Source organism: Chelmon rostratus, chromosome 9 (assembly GCF_017976325.1).
Source record: "Chelmon rostratus isolate fCheRos1 chromosome 9, fCheRos1.pri, whole genome shotgun sequence".
In the NCBI taxonomy this organism is placed as follows: domain Eukaryota; kingdom Metazoa; phylum Chordata; class Actinopteri; order Chaetodontiformes; family Chaetodontidae; genus Chelmon; species Chelmon rostratus.
The window spans coordinates 13,379,556-13,400,777 of record NC_055666.1 but is presented as its reverse complement, the minus strand read 5'-3'; the positions used below and the strand labels follow the sequence as shown (position 1 = coordinate 13,400,777).

The 21,222-nt window shown below is 43.7% G+C and overlaps 2 protein-coding genes across 2 annotated transcripts in view; both read right to left on the bottom strand.

Annotated features, from left to right (window-relative positions):
* Nucleotides 1-599: 599 nt before the first annotated feature.
* On the bottom strand, nt 600-5,175 carry cd74a (CD74 molecule, major histocompatibility complex, class II invariant chain a). Its single transcript, XM_041944715.1, has 9 exons — nt 4,958-5,175; nt 3,492-3,661; nt 2,928-3,016; nt 2,764-2,817; nt 2,598-2,681; nt 2,421-2,499; nt 1,441-1,641; nt 1,275-1,340; nt 600-1,183 (listed from the first exon to the last, which is right to left on the bottom strand). The coding sequence occupies exons 1-9, from the start codon at nt 5,044-5,046 to the stop codon at nt 1,173-1,175; spliced, it is 843 nt and encodes a 280-aa protein (XP_041800649.1). The 5' UTR covers nt 5,047-5,175; the 3' UTR covers nt 600-1,172.
* Nucleotides 5,176-6,009: 834 nt separating this feature from the next.
* The window catches only part of LOC121611969 (bifunctional heparan sulfate N-deacetylase/N-sulfotransferase 1-like), a 41,861-nt gene continuing 26,648 nt past the window's right edge, over nt 6,010-21,222 (bottom strand). The window contains exons 2-15 of the mRNA XM_041944714.1: nt 19,820-20,842; nt 17,476-17,958; nt 16,639-16,726; nt 16,099-16,253; nt 15,165-15,350; nt 13,931-14,059; nt 11,882-12,064; nt 11,270-11,366; nt 10,890-11,013; nt 9,812-9,986; nt 9,468-9,638; nt 9,075-9,184; nt 8,158-8,260; nt 6,010-8,049 (exon numbers count right to left, since the gene is read on the bottom strand). Of these exons, the coding sequence (XP_041800648.1) occupies nt 7,930-8,049; nt 8,158-8,260; nt 9,075-9,184; nt 9,468-9,638; nt 9,812-9,986; nt 10,890-11,013; nt 11,270-11,366; nt 11,882-12,064; nt 13,931-14,059; nt 15,165-15,350; nt 16,099-16,253; nt 16,639-16,726; nt 17,476-17,958; nt 19,820-20,365 (2,670 nt within the window). The 5' untranslated portion in view covers nt 20,366-20,842 and the 3' untranslated portion in view covers nt 6,010-7,929. The remainder of the gene's footprint in view (nt 8,050-8,157; nt 8,261-9,074; nt 9,185-9,467; nt 9,639-9,811; nt 9,987-10,889; nt 11,014-11,269; nt 11,367-11,881; nt 12,065-13,930; nt 14,060-15,164; nt 15,351-16,098; nt 16,254-16,638; nt 16,727-17,475; nt 17,959-19,819; nt 20,843-21,222) is intronic.

The window sequence follows — 21,222 nt, the reverse complement described above, 5'->3', positions numbered from 1 at the left end:
CTTAGGAGAGCAACATGGTTTTCTGGCTTTGCCACCAGACCATTAATTTAATTTGACTATTTGAGGGACTGTGCCAGCTTGTTAACTCTGCATTTTTTTTTTTTTGTGCCTGTCTCTCCTTAATAATGATCTTAGAAGATGTATGGGGAAAGAGGGAGGACAGGTGGTTGTAAAATCAATCATGTTCAGGAGAAAAAGAATTACGGAACACAGCAGTATTTATTATTTGTGCTATTGAACCTGTTACATGTTCAGGTTCATGAACAGAAAATGACATGAGTGTAAAAATGAACAAATGTAGTGTGCTTCATTGAAAAGTGAAAGTTGATCAGAAACAAATGCCAGAAAATCAGCTCGAGTGTCATTGCATCAAATCAGGTTAGTTTATTTAGGCCTTAGTTGATTAGTTGATCTTAGTAGAATTTGACCAGGGTTGAACATAACAATGCAAAACAGTGTTGTTAGGAGAACTTTATTTAGCTTTCTTAACACGAACAGCTACATAGAAAAGTCACTTCCTCATTCAGTCGCACCCTTTAAAGGGTCGGTTCACCAAAATTACAAAAGATCTTCTCATTAAATTTCTCTGCTGCAGACAGTTTTTTTGGCTGGGTTTTATTTATTTATTTTTTTCAGTCCTTATAGGAAAAACTGTCTACCACTGGACCCAGTGTGGTCTGTGGATTATTCAGAATTCTATTTCATTTTAAAATGTAATCTGTCAATGCTGGATGCACAATAAACACGTCCATTGCAATGGGGTGGAGGCAGACATTTCAGAAATTGTATCTTAAGGAAAAAAACCTGAACCACATCCATGTCTTGATACCAGTTGAGGTAAGGGAGAACATATGTAATTTGGGTGAACCAACCCATTAAGCATTCTTCGGATATAAGCACATTCAACACAAATATTTTAATATACTGTAGATGAAATAGTCATCTAGGTTAAAAAGTCACCCCAAAATTATTCTGGTATAAAAGAGAAAAATAGAAACTATTAAAGCAATAACCTGTAACAGATCTCTATTGATGTGATTTCAAGCAGCCAGCAAAATAGTTAAAATCAAGAGATTAACAATTGCAACACACTCCATCTGAAAATCATTGATTTCTCATGTCTGCGAAGATTGTTTGATGAAAAGAAACACCCATTACTCTTCTTCATTTATTCACTGTTCATCTGGAAGAAAAGAAAAACACAACAAGTGACGATGTGTAGCTGCCAACAAATGTATGTTAATAAACTTTTAGCCACTAAAAAAGGCACTCACCATCAACAGTGCTGATGGTCTTCTGCATCAGACTGGATGCAGACATCATACGACTGGGAGCAAAGCCTGAAGTGAAAAGGAAAAAAAAAAATTAAGCTACTTTCATCCATGACAGCCTCGCCTGAAAAGCTACAGGTGCAAAAGACCTTTAATCTGTGTCCTCTACCTCTCTGACAGTCGGGTCTGCCGCGCATGGTGGTGCCCTCGACGGTTGTGCCGCTCTCGTCCACACACCAGCAGTAGCCAGTGGCGTGCCAGCACTGCATGGGCAAGTAGCGGCCCTGCTCGTCACACTGGGGCTTGTAGGACCCGATGCGGCTGCGTCCAGGTGCTGCCTCCATCTGGCATTTGGTCTTGATCAAAAGGGCTGAGTGATGGAAAGAGTTGAGAACACTGGGACATTAAGGGCCTGGCTGGTATAAATCACTGCAGCACAGCTTAAAGCAGTAGTTTGTTTAATCAGTATAAAAGTGTAAAAAAGATAACTCAGGCACAGGACTGTCTCTAGGCTGGGAGCAGTAAGTGAGTACAATGTGTTAATTACTGAGCTTTAGAGGTGCTGGTAGGTGGATTTTGTTATCTTCAGGCTCATCCACGCTAGCTGTTTGCCTCTGTCTCCAGTTTGTGCTAAGCTAACAGGCTGATGGCTATAGCTTCATATTCAACAGACACACGGTTTTGATCTTCTCATGCATTTCCCAAAATGTCAAACTATTGTTTTAAAACTAGGCCAAATCTTTGTTTCACGTTTTGCCATGTGTAGTGTATAAAATAACACTCATGGTCAAAAAGGTGATGTAACCGTTTGCAAGATGAAACAACTTCCTCAATAACCGCTCCTAAACCCTCGGTGACAGTGGCAATATTAACGTCTGGTGTCGACCCTTTTGCACCAAAATAATGAAAATTATAGTAAAAGTTATCTTAAATGAGCCAATGGTTTTCATTTTGTGGACTGCTGAGCTCCACACTCTGCATCCCTGCTCAGCATATCTCTCTGTCTATTTACACAGTAAAATATTCCAGCCATGATCCTTAAAGCCCCTACTAGAAACATAGGAAAACCAGTATCTAGTGTCAAAGCACCAGTCTGGACCAGAACATCAGCTAAATACTGAGATGTAAAGGAGAGAAAGTTGCTCTAACCTGGTTCAGCTGTTGGGCTTGCAGGCTGCTGCTGGGCCATCTGGAAGATCAGCCAGTAACGCATCCAGGACTCAAAGCTCTGCAGAGTGCAAAACAAAACAACAAGCATGAATGAAAAGTTCATTTATTTCTGTTTTAGTCTCAGCAGTTTCCATGTGAATGTGTGTGCGGCTTTACCTGCCACTCAGTCTCATTCATCTGATGCTTCAGGCTCTGCAGGTTGGCCAGGAAGGTCTTGTTGAACTGCGGCAGCTGGGACTCCTGCCGAAAACACGGCCAGAGTTTAGAGACAACACAACAATCTGCAATGTGAGGACACGAAGGATACAGTTGTGTAACATACCTGCATGAGCTCCTTCACCTGCTTCTCCACACTGACAACAGTGTCCTGCAGTTTCTGATGGGAGAAGACAGAGGAGTCAAATACAGGCAGGATGTTTGTTTTTAACAAGTTTGCTGCCACCAAGATACAATTAAAGTTTTTCCAGAAGGCGGGTGTACACCTACAGCCATTGGTGTCTTGGAGTCATCAGAAGAGAAGTCCTTCAGCAGGGGAAGGCTGCTCATGGGCATGTGCATCCTCATTGGAGCCACGGCTGTAAAAAAAAAAACAAAAAAAAAAGATTGACATTTATTTCCAGTTAGAAACACGCCGTCTTCAGAGACTATTCTCACAGAGTACAGAGGACTGATGGGGCGACAACAATCACCTGAAGCTCAACATCAACAACACCAATGAGTCAGGATGCATTTAACCACAACAGCTCTGCTGCTACACTGGATGCGTTCAATGCTATATAGCATATTATGGTACTTCCTTATGACACTGATTGAAATGATAACATCGACATAATAGCACACAGTTGATTTCTCTTCCCTATGATTCCCCTGCCTATCTTTCATTTCTCTGCCCAGATTTCAGATCAAGTTCCTTAAAGCTGACTCTCACTTCCCTCTTCACCTTCCCATTCCTACACCCTCCTCCTGTCAGAGGAAGACTATTACTCATTAACAACACATTCCTACTCAGACCGCCCCGTCTGATCATTTGGTCTTAGGCGTCTCCTTTACCCTGGGATGAGCGGGTCAGCTGTCTGCCCATTCTCTCCGAGTTCGTCTGCAGTGCACTGATCTGCTGCTTCTGGCCGAACACCATGTAGGCAGTGAAGACCTGGCTGGCCAGCAGCAGACATGCCAGGGTTGTCAGGCCTGCTATCTTCAGGGCACGACTGTTGGAACCCCTGAGAGAGAGAAATATAAACATGTGTTGAAGAGGAAAAAGCAGCAGGGCAGAGGGGAAAGCATGACTCACAGTTAAATTCAGAAAAACTAAAAGTGGGAATTTACATTTTATTAAATATTCCAAGGTATTAAAACTGCTCTGTGTGGCATTTTTGTTTTGTTTTGGACTATCTGGCCCCTAATGTAAACCATCTGATGGTATTATCCATTTTCTAAAGTAAAACAAATCAACATTATCATCCCTTTGAATTTAGGATGTTTTTATAGTAATATTTCTAAAAGTCCTTAGAGAAAAGTACAGTCAGCCCTTATCTCCGCTGCTAATTATAAGCCAATAGAATGTGAGCATCACTTGTTACTAGGCAGACACCTTCCCCTGCTGTAAGGAAGTAACCATCCAACTAATATTTAGAGCCTATTTAAGATGTATAAACCGTTGTAAAATGTCTTTTTTTTCTCATAAAAAGTACCACAACAACTTTATATTCATTTTTCTGCTGCAACGAAAAGTGAAATTTCAACCAAGCATCTGGTATAATATGTATTCCCATGTACTGTATGTCATCAATGCCATTATATCTAATCATACTTTTTTATTAAGTTGTTAGTCTGTTAGTTCGAGTTCATTTTAAGAGAGAAGTATCAAAATAAATCCATGTAGAACAACAACAAAAAAGTCAGGGGTTTGATGGAAACAATTAGCCTGGGTTATCCCACTAACACATAAAATATTAGAGATTAGATATCAACAATAAGACACTTGAATTTTAACACTAATGAATCATATTTATTTCTAAGATGAAATGTAGACCATTGGCCAGTGTTTTTCTATGTGGTTAAGTACGAGCCAATAGTAGGACAGTATCACCAGTTACTAGGCAGACGCCTTCTCTTGCTGCAAAGTATCCGAGGGTTAGTGAAGATGCTTTTTAACACGTTAAATGAACATGTAAACATAAAAGATGTTGTTCACCGATAAGAAAATCCACTTAATATGTTATTAACTAATTGTGATGCATAAAAAGCAGAAAAGTGACACTTTTATCCTGAAACCGATACCACCCCATTTAGAAATGACACGATATATAAACACAATTTAAACTAAGCCATGCTCAACAGATGTTACTCCTCTATGTTAGCCGCTCATTTGTAATGCAACAATTAGACATTTAAAGTTTCATTTCAGATTTACTTTTCATCTTAATTCACTTCCACACACACAAAAAAAACGTGCATTTTATTAGCATACAGCTGTTGTTATGAGTATAAATTAATATTACGAGCTCCCCTCTCACCCTCCGTGTCCGGTGCGGAGAACAAGGGCCTCTTCACTGCCTGCCAGGCTCTCTGTTGCCAGGGGAGCATCTTCCGGAGAGTGGGCCATCTGTCTCAGAAGTTTCTCTCAGCTTCTTCAAAGAAACAAACAGGAGAATGTCTTGCAGATGAACCAAATAAATGGTCTTCAAATTAGGGAAGGACCAGCAGACAGGTTCCAGAGAAAGGTGAAGAGGTGTGGAAAGTCCCCCGTCTTAAAGCAGCGGTGGGACGGCTCAGTGGCGCTGCGAGAGCGTGCGAGCTGTGATTGGTCAAATAATACCACCATCACTTGTTGATAGAGGCAGACAATACTGAAGAAGTGGGTTTATTTCTATTGTGTGATAATATCAACTGCTTATGATAATTCTAACATGTTCTATTCCATTCATGTAGATTTATTAAGTAGGTTTCTAATTGATTAATTATTGTATTAGTACTAATAGGTGTTTTTAAATACTATATTGACAATACTGCTTAGACAAAATTGCACTTTCACTACTTGTGAATACTTAGCTTTACTTGCTGCACTTTTATTCTGAAATATTTGTGAGTAGCAACCAAGAGAACATGTGAATTGTTGCATGTATTATTACTGCTGTAGTCTTAAAATGCAGCATGTAATTTTAATTCATGTTGCACCATTTACTTCCTGGAACAACAGACAGGACTTAGTGAATTAAAATGAAGGTAACATGAGCTGTATGTGAATCAGCCTTGGGTTAGGTTAAACATCAGGACAAAATTTAATCACAAAAAAAGATTTATTTTGTTGAACAGGCCAGTGTTTCATGTGAGATTCGGGTTGTTCTGGTCTCAAAAGTACCTCACCAAGAAGTGAAACCAAATGACAAGCTAATCTCTGCTTTACAGACATATTCAAGCCAGACGGTGATTTAAGCTTCCAGAAATCTCTGCACAAAAGCAGTCGCCATCATTCTGCTTTGAACTTAGAGTGACGCTCAGTTAAATAAAAGTCTGTTTGTTCTGATGCCGTAGCAAACAGGTTGGAGACAAAAAAAGATCCAACTACTGAAAAATACAGTGGTGTTTTATTTGCAAATTAAAAAGCACCGACAATATTAGTTACACTGTAAAAATTATTGACAACAATTACAAATCTTTATCATACAGTCCAGGAGATTAGTACCATCATTGCTGTTATGTGTTATCACTTAATACTTTATATGGAGAGACTCAGTACCGGTGTTCAATAGTTGGCAGTGAGAGGACATGAGAGGAAACAATCTTAGCGACACACCTCGGCACAATGAAATGATCCAAACTCCCCTCAGTACAACACTGACAGTTCACACTATGGGAATGGGCTGATGGAGAGTGTAAACCCAAACACATTCAATAATTTAGGTCTACTGAGGGTTGCGTATTATGTACATTACAAAGTCTGGAAATAAAGGACCGACATGTGCATTGTTATTACATCAGGACATTGTACAAAACTATTGCAATAAGAGCAGCTTTTTGTTATCTATGCTTGACATCTAGTTGCAGTGGTAACACCTTGACCGACAACCCAACATCCGTATGGTCTCACTGGGCATACTGTTGGCTTTCCTGGCAACTTTAAACGCTTTTCCCAGAGACAGCTTTTTTTTTTTTCCCCTCCCAAACTCAAACTCCTCTAGTAAATGAAATGTCAGAAAATACAAGACAAAATATACAGTTCAGACACAAAAAACCCCAATGCTGAAAACAGATTTGAAATGCACAATCTTGTTCTGTACACTATTTGAATCTCTCCGACCAGAGTGTTTAATTAAACATAGCTAGCTTATGATCTTCTTCACAGATTGTAGCAGGATCCATATCGTTAGTGTGCTTTCCAGTAACCTGTTATGTTCAGAATCGATGTTCACGCGAGTGCCTTAAATATTGTGCTTTCAACATCTATCCTCCTGTTCCTGCTTTAGCCAATTTAATGGTCATGGAACTGACTACAGAAGAGGCTGAGCCGAACACTTTGACAAAACAGTCTACTGTACATCTGACCTTTACGAGAAAACTGAGCTAAGATGTTTAGTTTTGGTACATTCTACAATAATGCATTGCCATCAGCATTATAGAAACGTTAAAACAAACTGAGTAAAGAAAACAAAACATAAAACTTTAAAAAAAAGGAACCCTCAAAAGTCCATGTGGTAATATCTTGATGAAGATTCTGTCCTGGCTGGCACTTGTAAATGCAATAACTAGATTCTACCAAGGCCTAGCAAGTGAGGCTACAACATGCAGCCTGAGTCGAGACTCCAGATGTCCCGCTCTCCTCTCATACTAACACTTCACCTACGTCAAAGGCATTCGCAACCAATGTCTCTCTGCCCATCAGGCTGTCATTCATTTAGTCAATGTTACGCTGCCTGTTTTAATCTGTTCCAAACACTGCAACTTCATAGTTGGAGACACAGGTGTTGTTCATCTCCACCCGTTTTCCAGAACTGAGACTAACTGCTCATGTATCAAGACCTCTTTTGTCCATTTCTTGCTTTGTTTTCTAAGATGAAGTTCATGCGGAGAGGAGAAGGTTTGATTAAGGAAAGCAGGGGTGTGATTATCGAGCACTGAAGGCCTCTCCTGTGCATCACTGAGCGTTTCCTTCTTCTTCAGGACACGGTGGCGGCCATCATCAGGGCTTCCATGGTCCCGGTCTGTCCCGCAGGGGAGTAACGGGATCTCGAAGCTCAGGGAGAGAGGGGAGAGCCGTCAGCCGCTGAAAGCAACTACGCTCTCGTCCTGCTCACATCCACTGTTGTTCTGTTCGTTTGAGAAGATCGCAGTTAAGTTTTGAGTTCTAGTTGGGCATCCCGTCCTCATATTTCAGTCTCTTTCAAAACTATTTGGGATCTTCGACATTTCAGGCCCCTCGGCCAGTGTCCCCCAGCAGGGTCGAGCGGTGGTTCAGTGTGTGGAGCTGCGGGCTCCCCCTGCGGTGCTGCTACCTGGTGTGGACCAGCTCTTCTCGGAGCCAGCTGGGCAGCGGCTGACCCATCCTGTAGAGCAGCTTGGACAGCTCAATGTTGTGATCCCTATAGTACTCCCTGAGGAACCCCTGGGACTGAAGCACACGGAAGAGGCAAGATGAGTCACATGGGAACAAATATGATACAAAATAAAACAATGTTTAGGTAAGATGTTTTAGCAAAAGTATATTAATTGATCATACCTCAGGGTCCATGTCAGGGTACCTGCGCCCCTTACTCTTCCCCAAACACTTGGTCTTCCCTCCCTCCAACAGCTGACACCAGAAGCCTTTCTTGGGGTCAAACCTGTACAAAACACATACACAAAACAATTTCTATTAATTTATTTGCACAGTAAAAACAAACAAAAGAAAAAACACGACAACAAAGGAAAATAAGCAAATTGTGCAGGCGAGATTAAGAAAACCCCTCGAGGCTCATGGAAGGAATCTCACCTCAAGCAAATACAAGTCACATAATCCACAAAAATAAGCACACACGCAAGCATAAGATCAAAAAGCAAATAGAAAGCAGGCAGCACAAACAAACACACATGAAATAAATAAAATAATGTAATGAGGGTGTGTGTGCTTTAGCGTATGGGAGTGTGCAGGCGTGCTGAAGCACACTAGTGTTCAGTAGACTCATTATATGAGAGAGAGAGAGAGAGGGAGAGAGGGAGAGAGGGAGAGAGACAGACAGAGATGCAGTTTCAATATAACTGTCCCATAGCCGAGCCTCCTTGCATCTTAATGCAATGCATTGTGGACAACAGAATACACACTTAATTTAGAATTCAAATCTACTGTTAACAGTCACAACCTTGTAAAAGTTACATATTAAAAAAATATGAAAAAAAAACTGATTCCTGCCAGATGAATAAAATGAAGCCCTGCAGATCTGCTTTGTGTTATTTGTTGACGTGAAACCTAACTTGCTTGATTATGTGGCATACACAGCATATGGTGTACTGGTGTACAGTGACCGGTGTCTACCAAACAACAACATCTGTAACCTGCGGCATCTGACGCTATAAATGGAACTGTAAAAAAAAAAAAAAAAGATTCATGAACTTGGAAAATGACACTGTGACTGATTCAAGGCGAAGGATGACACTCACGCTAGGATCTTGTGGTAGTTGATGATGTTGGCCAGACTCAAATACTTCTGGATTTTATCCATGACTGACGCAGGCTCGGTCTTCAGCATCTGTCCATCCAAGACTAACAACTGGGTAAGACGCACAAACAGGATCAAATGTCAGGAAGTGGATGGGCGATTGTGTGAAAGCAGTGAACGCAAAACAATTTTCAAAATGGAAATTGTTCAACATGTTCCAGGTCTTTTCTTTTTATTACCACAATGGTTCCCTGAAAAGTATGAATTAAATGCTGCTGCTGATAGATACCATCAGATGCCCAGAAAGCTCGACTGGTCTGAAATATCTAACATTGTTATTTGCTCATTTCCTGCATACTGTCCATCACTGTGTGCATGAACACACTCATGGTACCTGGCTGGAGTGGTAATAGTTGAGCCAGCGCTCCAGGTGGATGGCGTACCAGCCTGGCACCAGACAGCGGTTCTGGAGGACCCGCAGTTTGACTGGAGCGTCGTGGCCCGCGGTGATGACGTCATGGAAGGAGTATTTCAACGCCACCGGGTCATCGTGGGCTCTTTGGTGCTGCGGGCAGACGGAGAAGTGAGGAGGATGAGTCTAAATAAATTCCTAGCTGCACTACTCTGCTCGTGCAGAGATGAACAGATCAGTAGCTGGTGTGAAATCCCACACTTTTAAGAGCTAACAGGCGTTACACTATGAGTTGTTTATGTGGTTTAGGGTTGCCTGTGACAGACCTGGTACCAAGAGTAAGCTCTGTCTGCAGGGTTGATGAGGATGGTGATGATCTTGGCTTTGGGCAGGAGAGCAGCAGCCCTCTGAGCAGCCACCTCAGAGTCAAAGTAGTTGGCACTCTTCTCAAAGTAGTAGTCTGAACTGGTGTTGGAGGGCAGAGGGAAGTACTCCATATACCTAACACACAACAAACACAAACATACAAAGTGTTACAAACAGCCATAGCTGATCTGCTCCAGTTTGCACTCTGCAGATAAGGAGAACTTCTCTGTGCGCTGTGTGGGTGATCGGCCATGTGCAACAGCTCGTTAAAAAAACATCTATCAACGCAGCTCAATGTTAATATTTGGGCGGCCCACTCACATAAATTTCCTGCCAAGTCAATTTTGTGTTGGACTCTTTATGCTGCGATGCATGAAGCTTCGCATTGATGCAGGTTTCAAATCAATTAAACCGACAGGAAACTCAAAATAGGGAATTTCAAACCAAACAGGTGTTAATTGTGTTTCTGGTCTTGCTCTTAGGAATTTCACTAATGAGCAGGTTTGTTGTTGTGGGGGGGTCTCAGCATTATTTGCATTTTGAGCCTTGATTCCATTTGCATTAAAAGAACCAGCCCTGCCATCTTGGGGTCTGAAATTTAATCAGTAAATCAGAATGAATGATGCTGTTTTTAACGGTTTCACGCTTTAAATGCTCTGCACAATATCTCACCTACATTCCTACAAATGGATATAACAGAAAAAACAAGTTTCCTGAGAGTGTGTCATGATGACTTTGTGTATAACCTGATTCAAGTGTTGGAAAAATTGCTGCAAATCCATTAGCTGATGTACTAGATGGAAAGATGTTAACGTCTAAAAAGTTAGAGAAGAAAGTGAATGAATTGGCCATATTAAATGTAGAAAAAGACCAAACCAAAGGAAACAATGCCATAAAATAATGAAGAGCTTTTACAGACTCAGTAATGACATGATGGGGACATTTCTGAATATGTAGCTGGTTAAATGTGGCTGGTAGCAAACTGCCGCCCTGCACTGCTTCATTACAAAAGACTGAGGGGTGTCTGAGGCTTCCTACCAGTCAATGCCTCTGTGGTAGTTGTGCCCATTGAAGAACTGGATCTCCTCAAAGGTCTCCTTGCTGGGATAGTTACTGGTCAGGTCAGGGTGCATGCCAAGAAACAAGTACAGCGCTGTCGTCCCTGAGAGAGCAATGAAAGAACAAGTGATTGGAGAAAGGATGAGTGAGGATGAACACACAATGTAAAACCACAGGAACCCCTTAAAAACAAATCACAATCTACTCTACTGCCACCATGTCTGATTTTCAAAGAAATAACCAAAACCTCATTCAAACCACTGAGAACACGACACGTCTGCTTGGAACTGAATGACACGCTTCAGATTTAATAATTTCCTGATTCACCCTGTAGGGGGTGCTGAAGTACTGCGTCTCACCTGTCTTCTGAGGCCCGATGACAAGCAGTTTGGGGAAGCGGTCACATGTTTTCTCTTTGGACCAGATGTCCTTGTGCCTTTTGTCCTCACAAGGATCCTGTAGCCACAAAAAGATAAACGATCCTTTGTTTTAAGCGCCGTTCTGACAGAGCTCCAACAAATATCTCAATTTGGGGAAAATAGGAGAGAAAGCAGGTTAACCTTTGCTTACTCAAATTGACGTATTTGTTAGAATTCTGATGGAGCCAGAAAAAGATAAACAATCCTTTGTTTTTAGCATGGTTCCAACAGAATTACAACAAATACGTCAATTTGAAAACAGGAGGAAATGCAGCTTAACCTTTGTTTAATCAAACGTTGGTCAGGCACTACAGCTAACAAAGGACATGCATTTAATAAAATATGTTCACATACGTAACACATTGGTCTCCAGCCACTGATAAAACAATGACTCATAACCAACGTCATACACATGCTGTGTCTGCATACAGTATGTACTGCAAAGGATTCAAGCCATTTCTAATTAATGCAAATTTTGCCTCGACTGCCAAACAAACAAAAATGTAATAAATACATAAATCATTCATATCTTCATCAACATCTTCTTCCTACCTGCCACAGTGGGTCTCTCTCAGAGGGGAACAGGCTGAAGTATTTCTGAGCCAGCTGTACTGGTGGCAGGGTCTGCACCTTCATGTTGGTCCACGTCTGGACGAACATCATCAGGCTTTTAAAGGTGTACAGGCCGAGACGATCGTTCCCATAGTTGGACAGGTGGGTCATGAAGATACTTATCTGTGAACGAGAAGGAACCATTTACTAAAGGGGATGAGGGTGAACTCGTGAAGGTAATTGTCAATATTTTCCATTATATTCTGACACTTTGCAGACTAAACAATGACTTGATTAATCAGTATGCGCATTAACTGCCAAAACAAAATTAGTTGCAGCCTTAAATTTGACTTGACCATTTGCATCACTAAATAATGGATTTTAATGGTTTCATCAGCATCAGGGCAGCACAGCTGTTAAAGGTCAAGTCTGTTTTAAAACAATAGTCAGGCGCTAATGTGAACATCGCAACAGGATTTGCTTGCTCCTCGTGTTCATAAAAAAGATCCCGTCCTGATGCACTTTCAATGGAAAGTCTTTCAACGGCGGAGAACATCCACAGTCCTCGTTCTGTGCAAAAATATATTCCAGTTTATCTGAAGTCAATATGAGGCTTCAGCAGTCATCTGAGTAAGACAAATCAGGTGGATATCTTCCAAAGTTTAAGTCTCTTTAATACAAATGTCCCCCTTTCTGTTCCCCTTTGTCTTTCCCTGATGAGCTGCGGCGGAGGGAAAATAAAAATAAAGAGGGAATTTCATACTAAAAAGAAAAAAAACTCGATTTGTCTAACTCAGACTGCTGAAGCCTGATACTAACTTCAGTTACACTTCTGAATGCATTTCTGCACAGACTGAGGCCTGGACTTTGTCCCCCATCACCTACACTGAGATTGTTTTGGGGACAGATCCCTTCAGGGCCAGAATGAACATGAAGAATGATCACAGCAAGCAAAACCTGTTGCAACTTTCATATGGGCACCAGACTATTGTTTCAAGACAGACTCGACTCCTTTTTGTGCCACTGGTAAGTCTCCAAAACATGAGAGAATGTTTCCCTTTTCTGCCTTAAACACACGCACTTTCACAAAAAGTTTTTTGCCCTTTTTCTGAAAAAGACAATATTCCTACTTAGCTGCTGACATGGCTAATGAAAACAAATAATGCACTAATATTCCTGTTTACATGCAGCTGTGCATATTCTGATGAACAAACACAGCCTCCCTCTTTCATGTGTTCGACCGCCTTCTTCTTGAAAAGGTCAGCGTTGAGATATTTGTTCATATCCAAAAACCTGTTGATATCCAAGTCTTTCATAATGTTTAAAAGTAGGTGTTTCTCCTTCCAACCAGAAATGTGGGCTTTTCTTTTGTGCATGCTTCTCTACCCCAGCCTTGCAAACCGTTGCTAGGCAACGCACTGAGCTGACTGTAAACAGGCAGACGCAAACTGCGGTAAAAACCCCAACTGAGACGCATATTCTGAATGTGCTGCGTGCATGTCCAAACAGTGCTCCTAAAACCTGAACGATGTCAACATATCAGAACATGTTCCATTAGAAATAACGGCTAATTTGGAAAATCAAAATGGAAATACACTGTTTACATGACCCGTATCAAATCTGGAATATTGTCACATTCGGAATAACAGTGGAATATCAGTGTGCACTGAAACATAGTCATGAAACTGCTTTAATAATTTGGACAGGGCCCCGTTTTAAAAAGTGAGACACTGAGACGGACACAATTATCTGCAGCCTACGGCGGGTGACATTTGTTGCAGATATGGTAATAAAAGTAACCTTTTTTTATCATCTCAGAACAACACATGTTGACAAATACGAGAAATTTTCAACATTGCATTTCGGCTCAAATGAAAGAAGCTTTCACAGTGGTGTAAAAAGAGAAGGCATGATGCAGACATCACCGCGTGAGTCACTGACCAGTCATTGTCCTCTCCCTCGTTGATATTTCAATTTACACCACCAGTTAAATGTGTTTCCAATTGTGCAAGACAAATGCTGGGATGTGCAGATGTGTACTTGACTCACAGGGTTCAGTAGAACAGTGAGGAAGAGCTCTCCTCCATTGATGAGCTTGTCCAGTTCGTTCGGACTGCCTGGATAGTCTTTGTAGAAGATGGTGTGTGTGAAAAGACCACACGTCTGCCTGGGCAGCACCTGTGATATAAACAAACACAGAGTCACCATACCGAAAGGGCAAAAACAAGAAAGAAGGATCTCTCACACTCGCACACTCAAATAAAAAAAAAGATAAGCATTCACACAAATGAACACACACCACTGGCCCTCCACTGAGAGCGGAGCTGTCAGTACTCCAGGCAGTTACCCCACACATTGTTTGCTTTCAATAACATTCATATTATGCAGCTCATCTAGCCAAAGCAAACCTCTTATTCACTCTGAGTCTATATGGAAATTCATGGAAATGCGTTTACAGTTTGGAGTGTCTGGGGAACTGAATATCAATCATCAGTAAGCAGTGGAGACTGTCCATTCAGACGGCACTATCTCAAGGACGGGAGTATAGCTCTGAGACCACACAGGCTGACTGAATGCCAAAACTACAAAGGAACTGGACTGAGGCTGCACTGTTTCCTATCAGCGCTGAAGGTCAACCTGGGAAACACACAGATAGACTTTCCCCCCTTCTTTTGAACCTCTTGAATGTAATCTATTCAACTTTAATTCTGCTCTCATAACTATGTTATTCGGCACCGGCTAGCGCTGTGAAGCTGAATAAAGAGGAGTTTTTCTGGATGTTGACATTTCAGGGATTGGTAATGTGCCAGAGATGTCAGTCTTCGTTATGGTGCTGAGGCCTGTTAGGCAGCACTACTCAGACAGGTGTCTGATGCAGGACTGGTTCACTTGACTACGTTATCATCTCCCACTGTGCAGAGGAATACAACAGCCCGACAAAACTAATTAGATGATTGCCTTTCTCAGGACTTCAGCTGCCTCTGTGACATACAGTATAAATATAAATAAGATTCTGCAGAGGCAGAGAGGAGAGGAGGATGATGGGCACAGAGGAGAGAGAGTAACCGTCAGCCATGAGAGAAGGATGAACACAAAAGAACTGGAGGAGGTGCATATGGAGTGATAATTATTGAATGAAGGATAGCATATGTAGAGGACAAAGAGAACCCTGAAAGGGATTATTGGCTGGAAATGTAATGGATGTAGAGGGAAAGCAACAGGCCAGAGGTAACAAGATAATGAGGCCTTGTGGATGCCGGGTGTGTATGAGAAGCGGTCTTACGCTAATGCCGCTGTGGATGAAACCTCGCCGGAAGCGGGCAGGCTTCAGGTGTGGGTATTCCTCTGTGCTGGTCACCTTGATGCCCCACACCTTCTTCCAGGCGTCGTACAGCTGCATGTGCACAGGGTAGACGCCCGAGTGGTGGGGCGCCACAGCATAGCCCATGTTAGTGGGGATCCCATGCTCCTAGAGGTTGGAAATACATGAGTGGGCGTTAGGAGGCAAGAAATGACAGAAGGAGAAGGTGTGTAAAGAAGAAGAAAACATTTTTGATTCTACTTATGTGAGCATGTTTTGCACAAGAGGCATGTATTAAATTACGGATAATGCAAACAGGACATCCGGCTGCCACAGCCTCACACTACAGGTGTTAACAGGTGAAACACAGGGTGGCTTTTATTGTGAAACAAACCCCATAAATTTAACATGCTCGTCCCTGAGCCGATGGCAACGTTTCATCAAAAATGCCGTACTGACAGTCACTTTCAGTGTTTTTCTGTCAGCGGATCATTTTTAATAGCCACAGTGAGCTGTTAGATGAGGCGCCGCAGGCGACACACACCTCCAAGTCCTCAGCAAGGTAACCAACTCCACTGTGTCCTCATTGGTGTGTGGAAACCTTCTTGTGTTGTGTGCAGCGCGAATTGTTTTTGACCTCTTAATCAGAACAATGTGAATTTGTTTGGCTGCACTGTAAACAGACACACCAGTACGAAACCAGTGTTTGCCGCAGTATTAAGCCACACTTGCTGTTACCTTGGTAACCACGGTTGTTGCCAAAGCAGGACAGAAATCCTACAGATTACAACTTCAGCATTAACATCTTGCCTAGGAGTGTCTATTTGAACAAGGAACGAGGAGTAAAGCGAGGATAGCTGTGATCACAGCGCTCGCCCGAAGCTGTGATCCGACCTTCTCGCCCCCCATGACTCACCATGGCAAATTTCTTGTTGAGCAACATCTGCTCGGCCAGCACGGATTGGTTGTGGAAGAGATGGGGCTGCATGTGGCTCCACATGTGAGGGAACCACCAGAACTCCTTCACATAGGAAAGCAGCAGGTCGTCTCCCAGGTCCTCCTCGTCAGATCCTGGACATGACAGAGAGGGGAGGACAGTCAGATCCGGAGAGGAGGGAGGAGACGGGGGGAGACGAGGGAGGACAGTAGAAGAACAAGGGGTGATGAGTGAAGAGGAAATTGAGGAGATAAAAATGGACAAAGGCAAAGGTGAAATGGGGTCAGCGATAAGGAGGGGAGGAAATGAAAGTCAGAGAGGCAAAGGCAGAAAAAGGCCAAATATTAGAGTGAAGCATGTGGGAGACAAACAGGGAGAAATAAAGTCAGGGCATGGGAGGGAGTAGCGAAGTTAAAATAATGTGAATCAAAACTTCGCAATCTTTCTCAGTTTAGTGCATGCTCTCATCTCCGCTCGAGTTAACGGGAGCAGGGGTCGTCTTCGCAGGCTGCGTCTTACCGGCGTGGAAGAATTTCCCTGAGAAGCCCAGATTGAAGGTGAAGTTGGGCACATGAGTGCGCAGCTCCCTTTGTGTCTCCAGCAGGGCCTGAAACAGTGGGAGGAGAGGAGGGTGAGTCAATGCACGTTGCGCTCATACTGGTGCACGAGTGCATTAATGAGGAAGCGTGAACGCCCCGGCGCACGCGTGCCCACATACATATTTCATCCTGCAAGTTTCTTTCGGTAAACATCCAACATCCACTCCCAGTTGCCTCACTCCTTCTCCGTCATTCTGTTTGATATTTTTCTCTCCTCTGATTCGGGGTGTTTGTTTCATTTGATCTCCACGCTGGATGAGACTCCCAGCACACACCCTCTCTCACTCTCTCAGATTTCTCCGTCTTGTCGGGGTGTGATTTGTTCCTAAAAGCTTGCCGTTGCGCTGCCAGTGAGGAGGCCTTGATGCTTCTTCCATAATGTTTTCTTATACCCTCTGCCTCCACATGCGAGGGTGGTCTGTTCTGCTCTGAGGGGACGCAAGCAAGGAGCTTTTCAACATTCTTTGTATGTCTCTGGGCCCCTGAAATATTCATTGCTGTGGAGCTTCTGTGACAGTGTGAGCAGTGGGGCCTGTCAGCTTTGAGCGGCCTACTGGGACGAACGCATTCAAAAGGAGAAGAGGAGCGAGAAGAAGGGGTTTCTGTATGACTGGCAGAGGATAGCACATGCTATATGTGAGGCAATTTTTATATCTGAGCAAAGGGCCGTTGAAAACACTGGTTGATGAATATGGAAGTGGGTTCAGTCTCTATTCTGGTAAAGTTTTTCCACTCTGAAACACATGCACAAACTCACCTTTACGTCAGGCACCTTCATGCGCGTGCCCTCTTTGCCCACGAAGATGTCGTCTATATCCACCAGGATGTAGCGCTCCAGGGACAACGAGAGCCTCTTCCCTGTCAGAAAGGCCACAGCGTCCACAAACACCAGCTTGTGCAGCCAGAAGACCAAGTTGTTGCCGAACAAGACCCTCTGGATGCCATCGTGGAGCCCCAGGTCCTGCACCACCGACGGGAGCAGAGCAGCGTTCTGCCCCATCGACGCGATGCTCTCCGCCGATTGGGTCTTGGCCAGCAACACGGGCTCGTATGTCGAGTGGTTGGACTGGAAAACGGTCCAGTCGTCCCCAGGGAGGGGACCTGGCAGGGGCTGCCCGGATCGAGTGATGAAGAGCAGGGGGGACTTGGGGTTGACTGTGCAGTCCTTCAGACCCAAGTTGGAGTGAAGAAAGAGGGGGAAGCCTTTCAGCTGTGCACTGAGCAGACTGTTTTCATTAGCCTGATCAACAGAGAGGCAGAGACAAGAGAGAGAAGTCACACAGATTCATCATAACCCAGAGTGATGAAGACAGAAGTATATTGGATATAATTCCCCCATCTCTCCAATCATGTGGGAAATAAGGAATGTCAGGCCTACTCAAACGTGAAGGCATGAGGCAGCTTCTACCTGCTATGCTCCATATGTTATGTTCTGAGACTGCAGTCAAAATGAAATAACCTCCTGCTGTGTCCTCTAAGATTCAAAGACTGAGGGTTCAGTGATTATTCAGTGAAATACCTCCTCCTAAATTTGTCATTTCTCCAATTCGCTCATATCTCTGCCGCCATGGATACACAACCCCCGCTTCCTCCTGCAGTTTTACTTGAGTCTTACTTAAAATTTCACCAGCGTGTGTGTGTGTGTTAGATACAGGATCATAAAGTTAACACTAACTTGCAGTGTGTGTGGTGTCCACATAGTGCTTCACTTTATTTACAGCCCTTTGGCCACAAATTGGGTTTGGATATTTGATGAAGGTGAAAAGTAAAAGTATTATTCGACCAAATCAGAGAATACATACATACAAATGCATTCTTTTTTTTTATATATTTTGTGGGCTATGCATGTATATTCCTTTTGATCCCCAAAAGGTCATTAACAGACCAAGAAATCAACCAAATGTGGGGTCACTAGAGACAAGACAGTTCTAACTCCTACTAACAAACTGTCATAAAACACCAATCTGTTGTAACTGAAATCCAGATAGACGTAGCGGGGCTTTAGGGAGGCAGTGCTGCATAAATACCCGTGTCGACACCGACCACAGGTAGAGAGCAAATGAAAATCTATATCACAGGTCTCAGATCTCAAACAGACGCAATCTGTCATTTTCTGTAGTGGCCTTCTGAACCATGTAATCAGTTCAAAATCATGTTTATAACCAATTCTCACAAAAAAAGAAAAATCTTTTCAAGCTGATAAAACAACGTTAAGTATGTCTTCTGAGCTACAACCAAACTGAATATTCAATTTAAGTAAATACTGTACAAAATAAACAAATACTCATTCATTCATATGGATCCTTAAATGTGGCTTTTAGAGAATTGTGACCAGGCTATGCAGTCACAGCAACAAGTTACAGCAGAGAAATATACTTGTAATGGCCACATGTTTATCAATTTCCTCAAAAACATCTCCTGCATTTTAGCACTGCAATCTCCTCCTCATCAGCAAACACAAAGGCCGATACAGATGTTTGTAATCAGGCAGGATCTGACACACAGATATCACTTCCTGCAAACAGCTTGGTTCAGATAGCAGGGCAGCACTGTTTGTCCAGGTCATTGGGATGCACACCCTCGCTCCACTTCCTCCTCTCCCAATAGCCAGTAAATCCCACCAGGCTTTCTTTCCTAACCTTCACCTACACCGCCTAACATCACTGCACCGTCCATGCCTCCACATCTCTTTCTATATTCTTTCCATGGCTCAGAGATGGTGATTAAAACCATAAGACCTGAAAACAGGCCTTGGGCAAACAGGCTCAACTAGGGATTACTGGGGGAGAGACAGAGAGACACTAAGAGAGAGAGAGGGAAAGATATACAGGAAGAAAGAAGCAAAGAGTCTGAGGAGAAAACAAGAAGAGAGAAAGGAGAGCGCGAAGAGTGAAGGAGGCCAGATTGCAGAATAAAGAAAAACAAGAACGAGAGAGAACATAAGAGAAACAGAGCAGTGGGACTGAATGATATTGAACCAGGCAGGTCTTTCCAACCCTGCGAATCCCATCTCCTTAGAGACGGTGGAGCCAGATGGACAGGGCAGAAGGTGTGAGTGAGAGGAGGGAGGGGAGGTAGAGGGAGTGTGGTGTTGTCCTAACCTTGAAGAATCCAATGATGCCCACTCCATATTCCACACAGTATTTGTCCAGCAGCTCTCGGTTCCAGGCGTCCAAGTTTACATACTTGAGAATGTTCTCATAAATCACTAGTGTGAAACGGCCTCTCTCTTTGTCCGTCAGTGTGGGCATGTCCCCTTTACCGGGAGAGATCTCAGTCCGGTACCTGAACCGGCCAGACTCTAAGATGGCCACGATTTCCTGACCCAGTTGAGAATACTGGCTTTCCACAAACACCAGAACCACAGGATCTGTCCTGGCCCCTCCGGGATCCGCCCCGGGGCCCCCTGATACGCTCCGCAGAGGCAGCAGCCGGGACGGAGTAACCCTCGGGTCGTCGGAGTCGGCGGATGCTCCCTCGGCCCCGGACACTCCCCCTCCCGACGGCTCCAGCTCCCGCTTGACGCCATAGAGGAAGTAGGCAGAGATGAAGACGCTGATGGTGCAGAAGAGGAAGAGGAGGAGGAGGGAGGTCTGCAGGGGGAGGAGACGGACCAGCCGACGGACTCGTGTCACGCATCCCAGCATCGTCTCACACCGCGCCGCTCCGCCCCACCGGCCCAGCAACGCGCCTCGGGGACAGTCTCTCTCAGTGTGGGTAGAAAACGGCAAGCAAGGGTTCTTCACAACACAGTCACTCCTGTGATGAAGCTAAATACAAACGGCGTCAAGGTAGCAGCTGCAGCAGCTACTGGAGAAAGAAATGAGACGGTCTCACGTTGGCTCTCCCTCATATTGCAGCGCTGCTTATGTCACCATGGCAGAGGAATAGGGGGCCTTGGACTGCTGGTACACACTTATGTCTCAGAGGGAGGGCTGGCAGGCCAAGTCACTGGTGGAGAAAGATGATGGAAGACCCCATCACCTGTCCATCATGTGAACCTGCCAACCATGTCCCGGCTAGATTTCGCTCCGCTCTTTTGATTGGAGAATGATCTCTTGAGAAAAGTAAGGTCACGCAGGTCATCTCAGCAGCACCGTTCCCTCAGGATGGACTCTCATGACCTAGAAAAACAGCAAACAGAAGAAAGTAATGTTAAAATCTGAGCGCACCGCATCTGCTCCTATAGAACAAACAACATATTCTTTTGTTGTGTGGGTTTAGCCGTGTGTGGGAGAGTGTGTATACTGCTAGTGCCAACAATCCACAAGTTCACTCCAAAGTAGTCCTTGCATTCACCTACACGAAGTGAGAGCTGCCAATTTTCCCCTACACACACACGCACACACACACACACCTAACCCCTGTGTGCACAAACGTGAACACACACACACAATCACTTGCTCACGCAGCCTCCACACGATCAATAGTCAGAATGTGAGTGACAACAAAGCCTCGAGGCGAGCCAATTCACGACTCCGTCCAGCAGGACTGCATGACTGCA

What these genes read in the sequence shown, in the direction of transcription:
- cd74a (XM_041944715.1), bottom strand. Translation starts at nt 5,046, where the DNA reads ATGGCCCACTCTCCGGAAGATGCTCCCCTGGCAACAGAGAGCCTGGCA. An exon ending in CTCCGCACCGGACACGGAGG is followed by an intron (nt 3,662 to 4,957) that starts GTGAGAGGGGAG and finishes TCTCTCTCTCAG; the next exon opens with GGGTTCCAACAGTCGTGCCC. An exon ending in AGGTGAAGGAGCTCATGCAG is followed by an intron (nt 2,682 to 2,763) that starts GTATGTTACACA and finishes TGTTTTCGGCAG; the next exon opens with GAGTCCCAGCTGCCGCAGTT.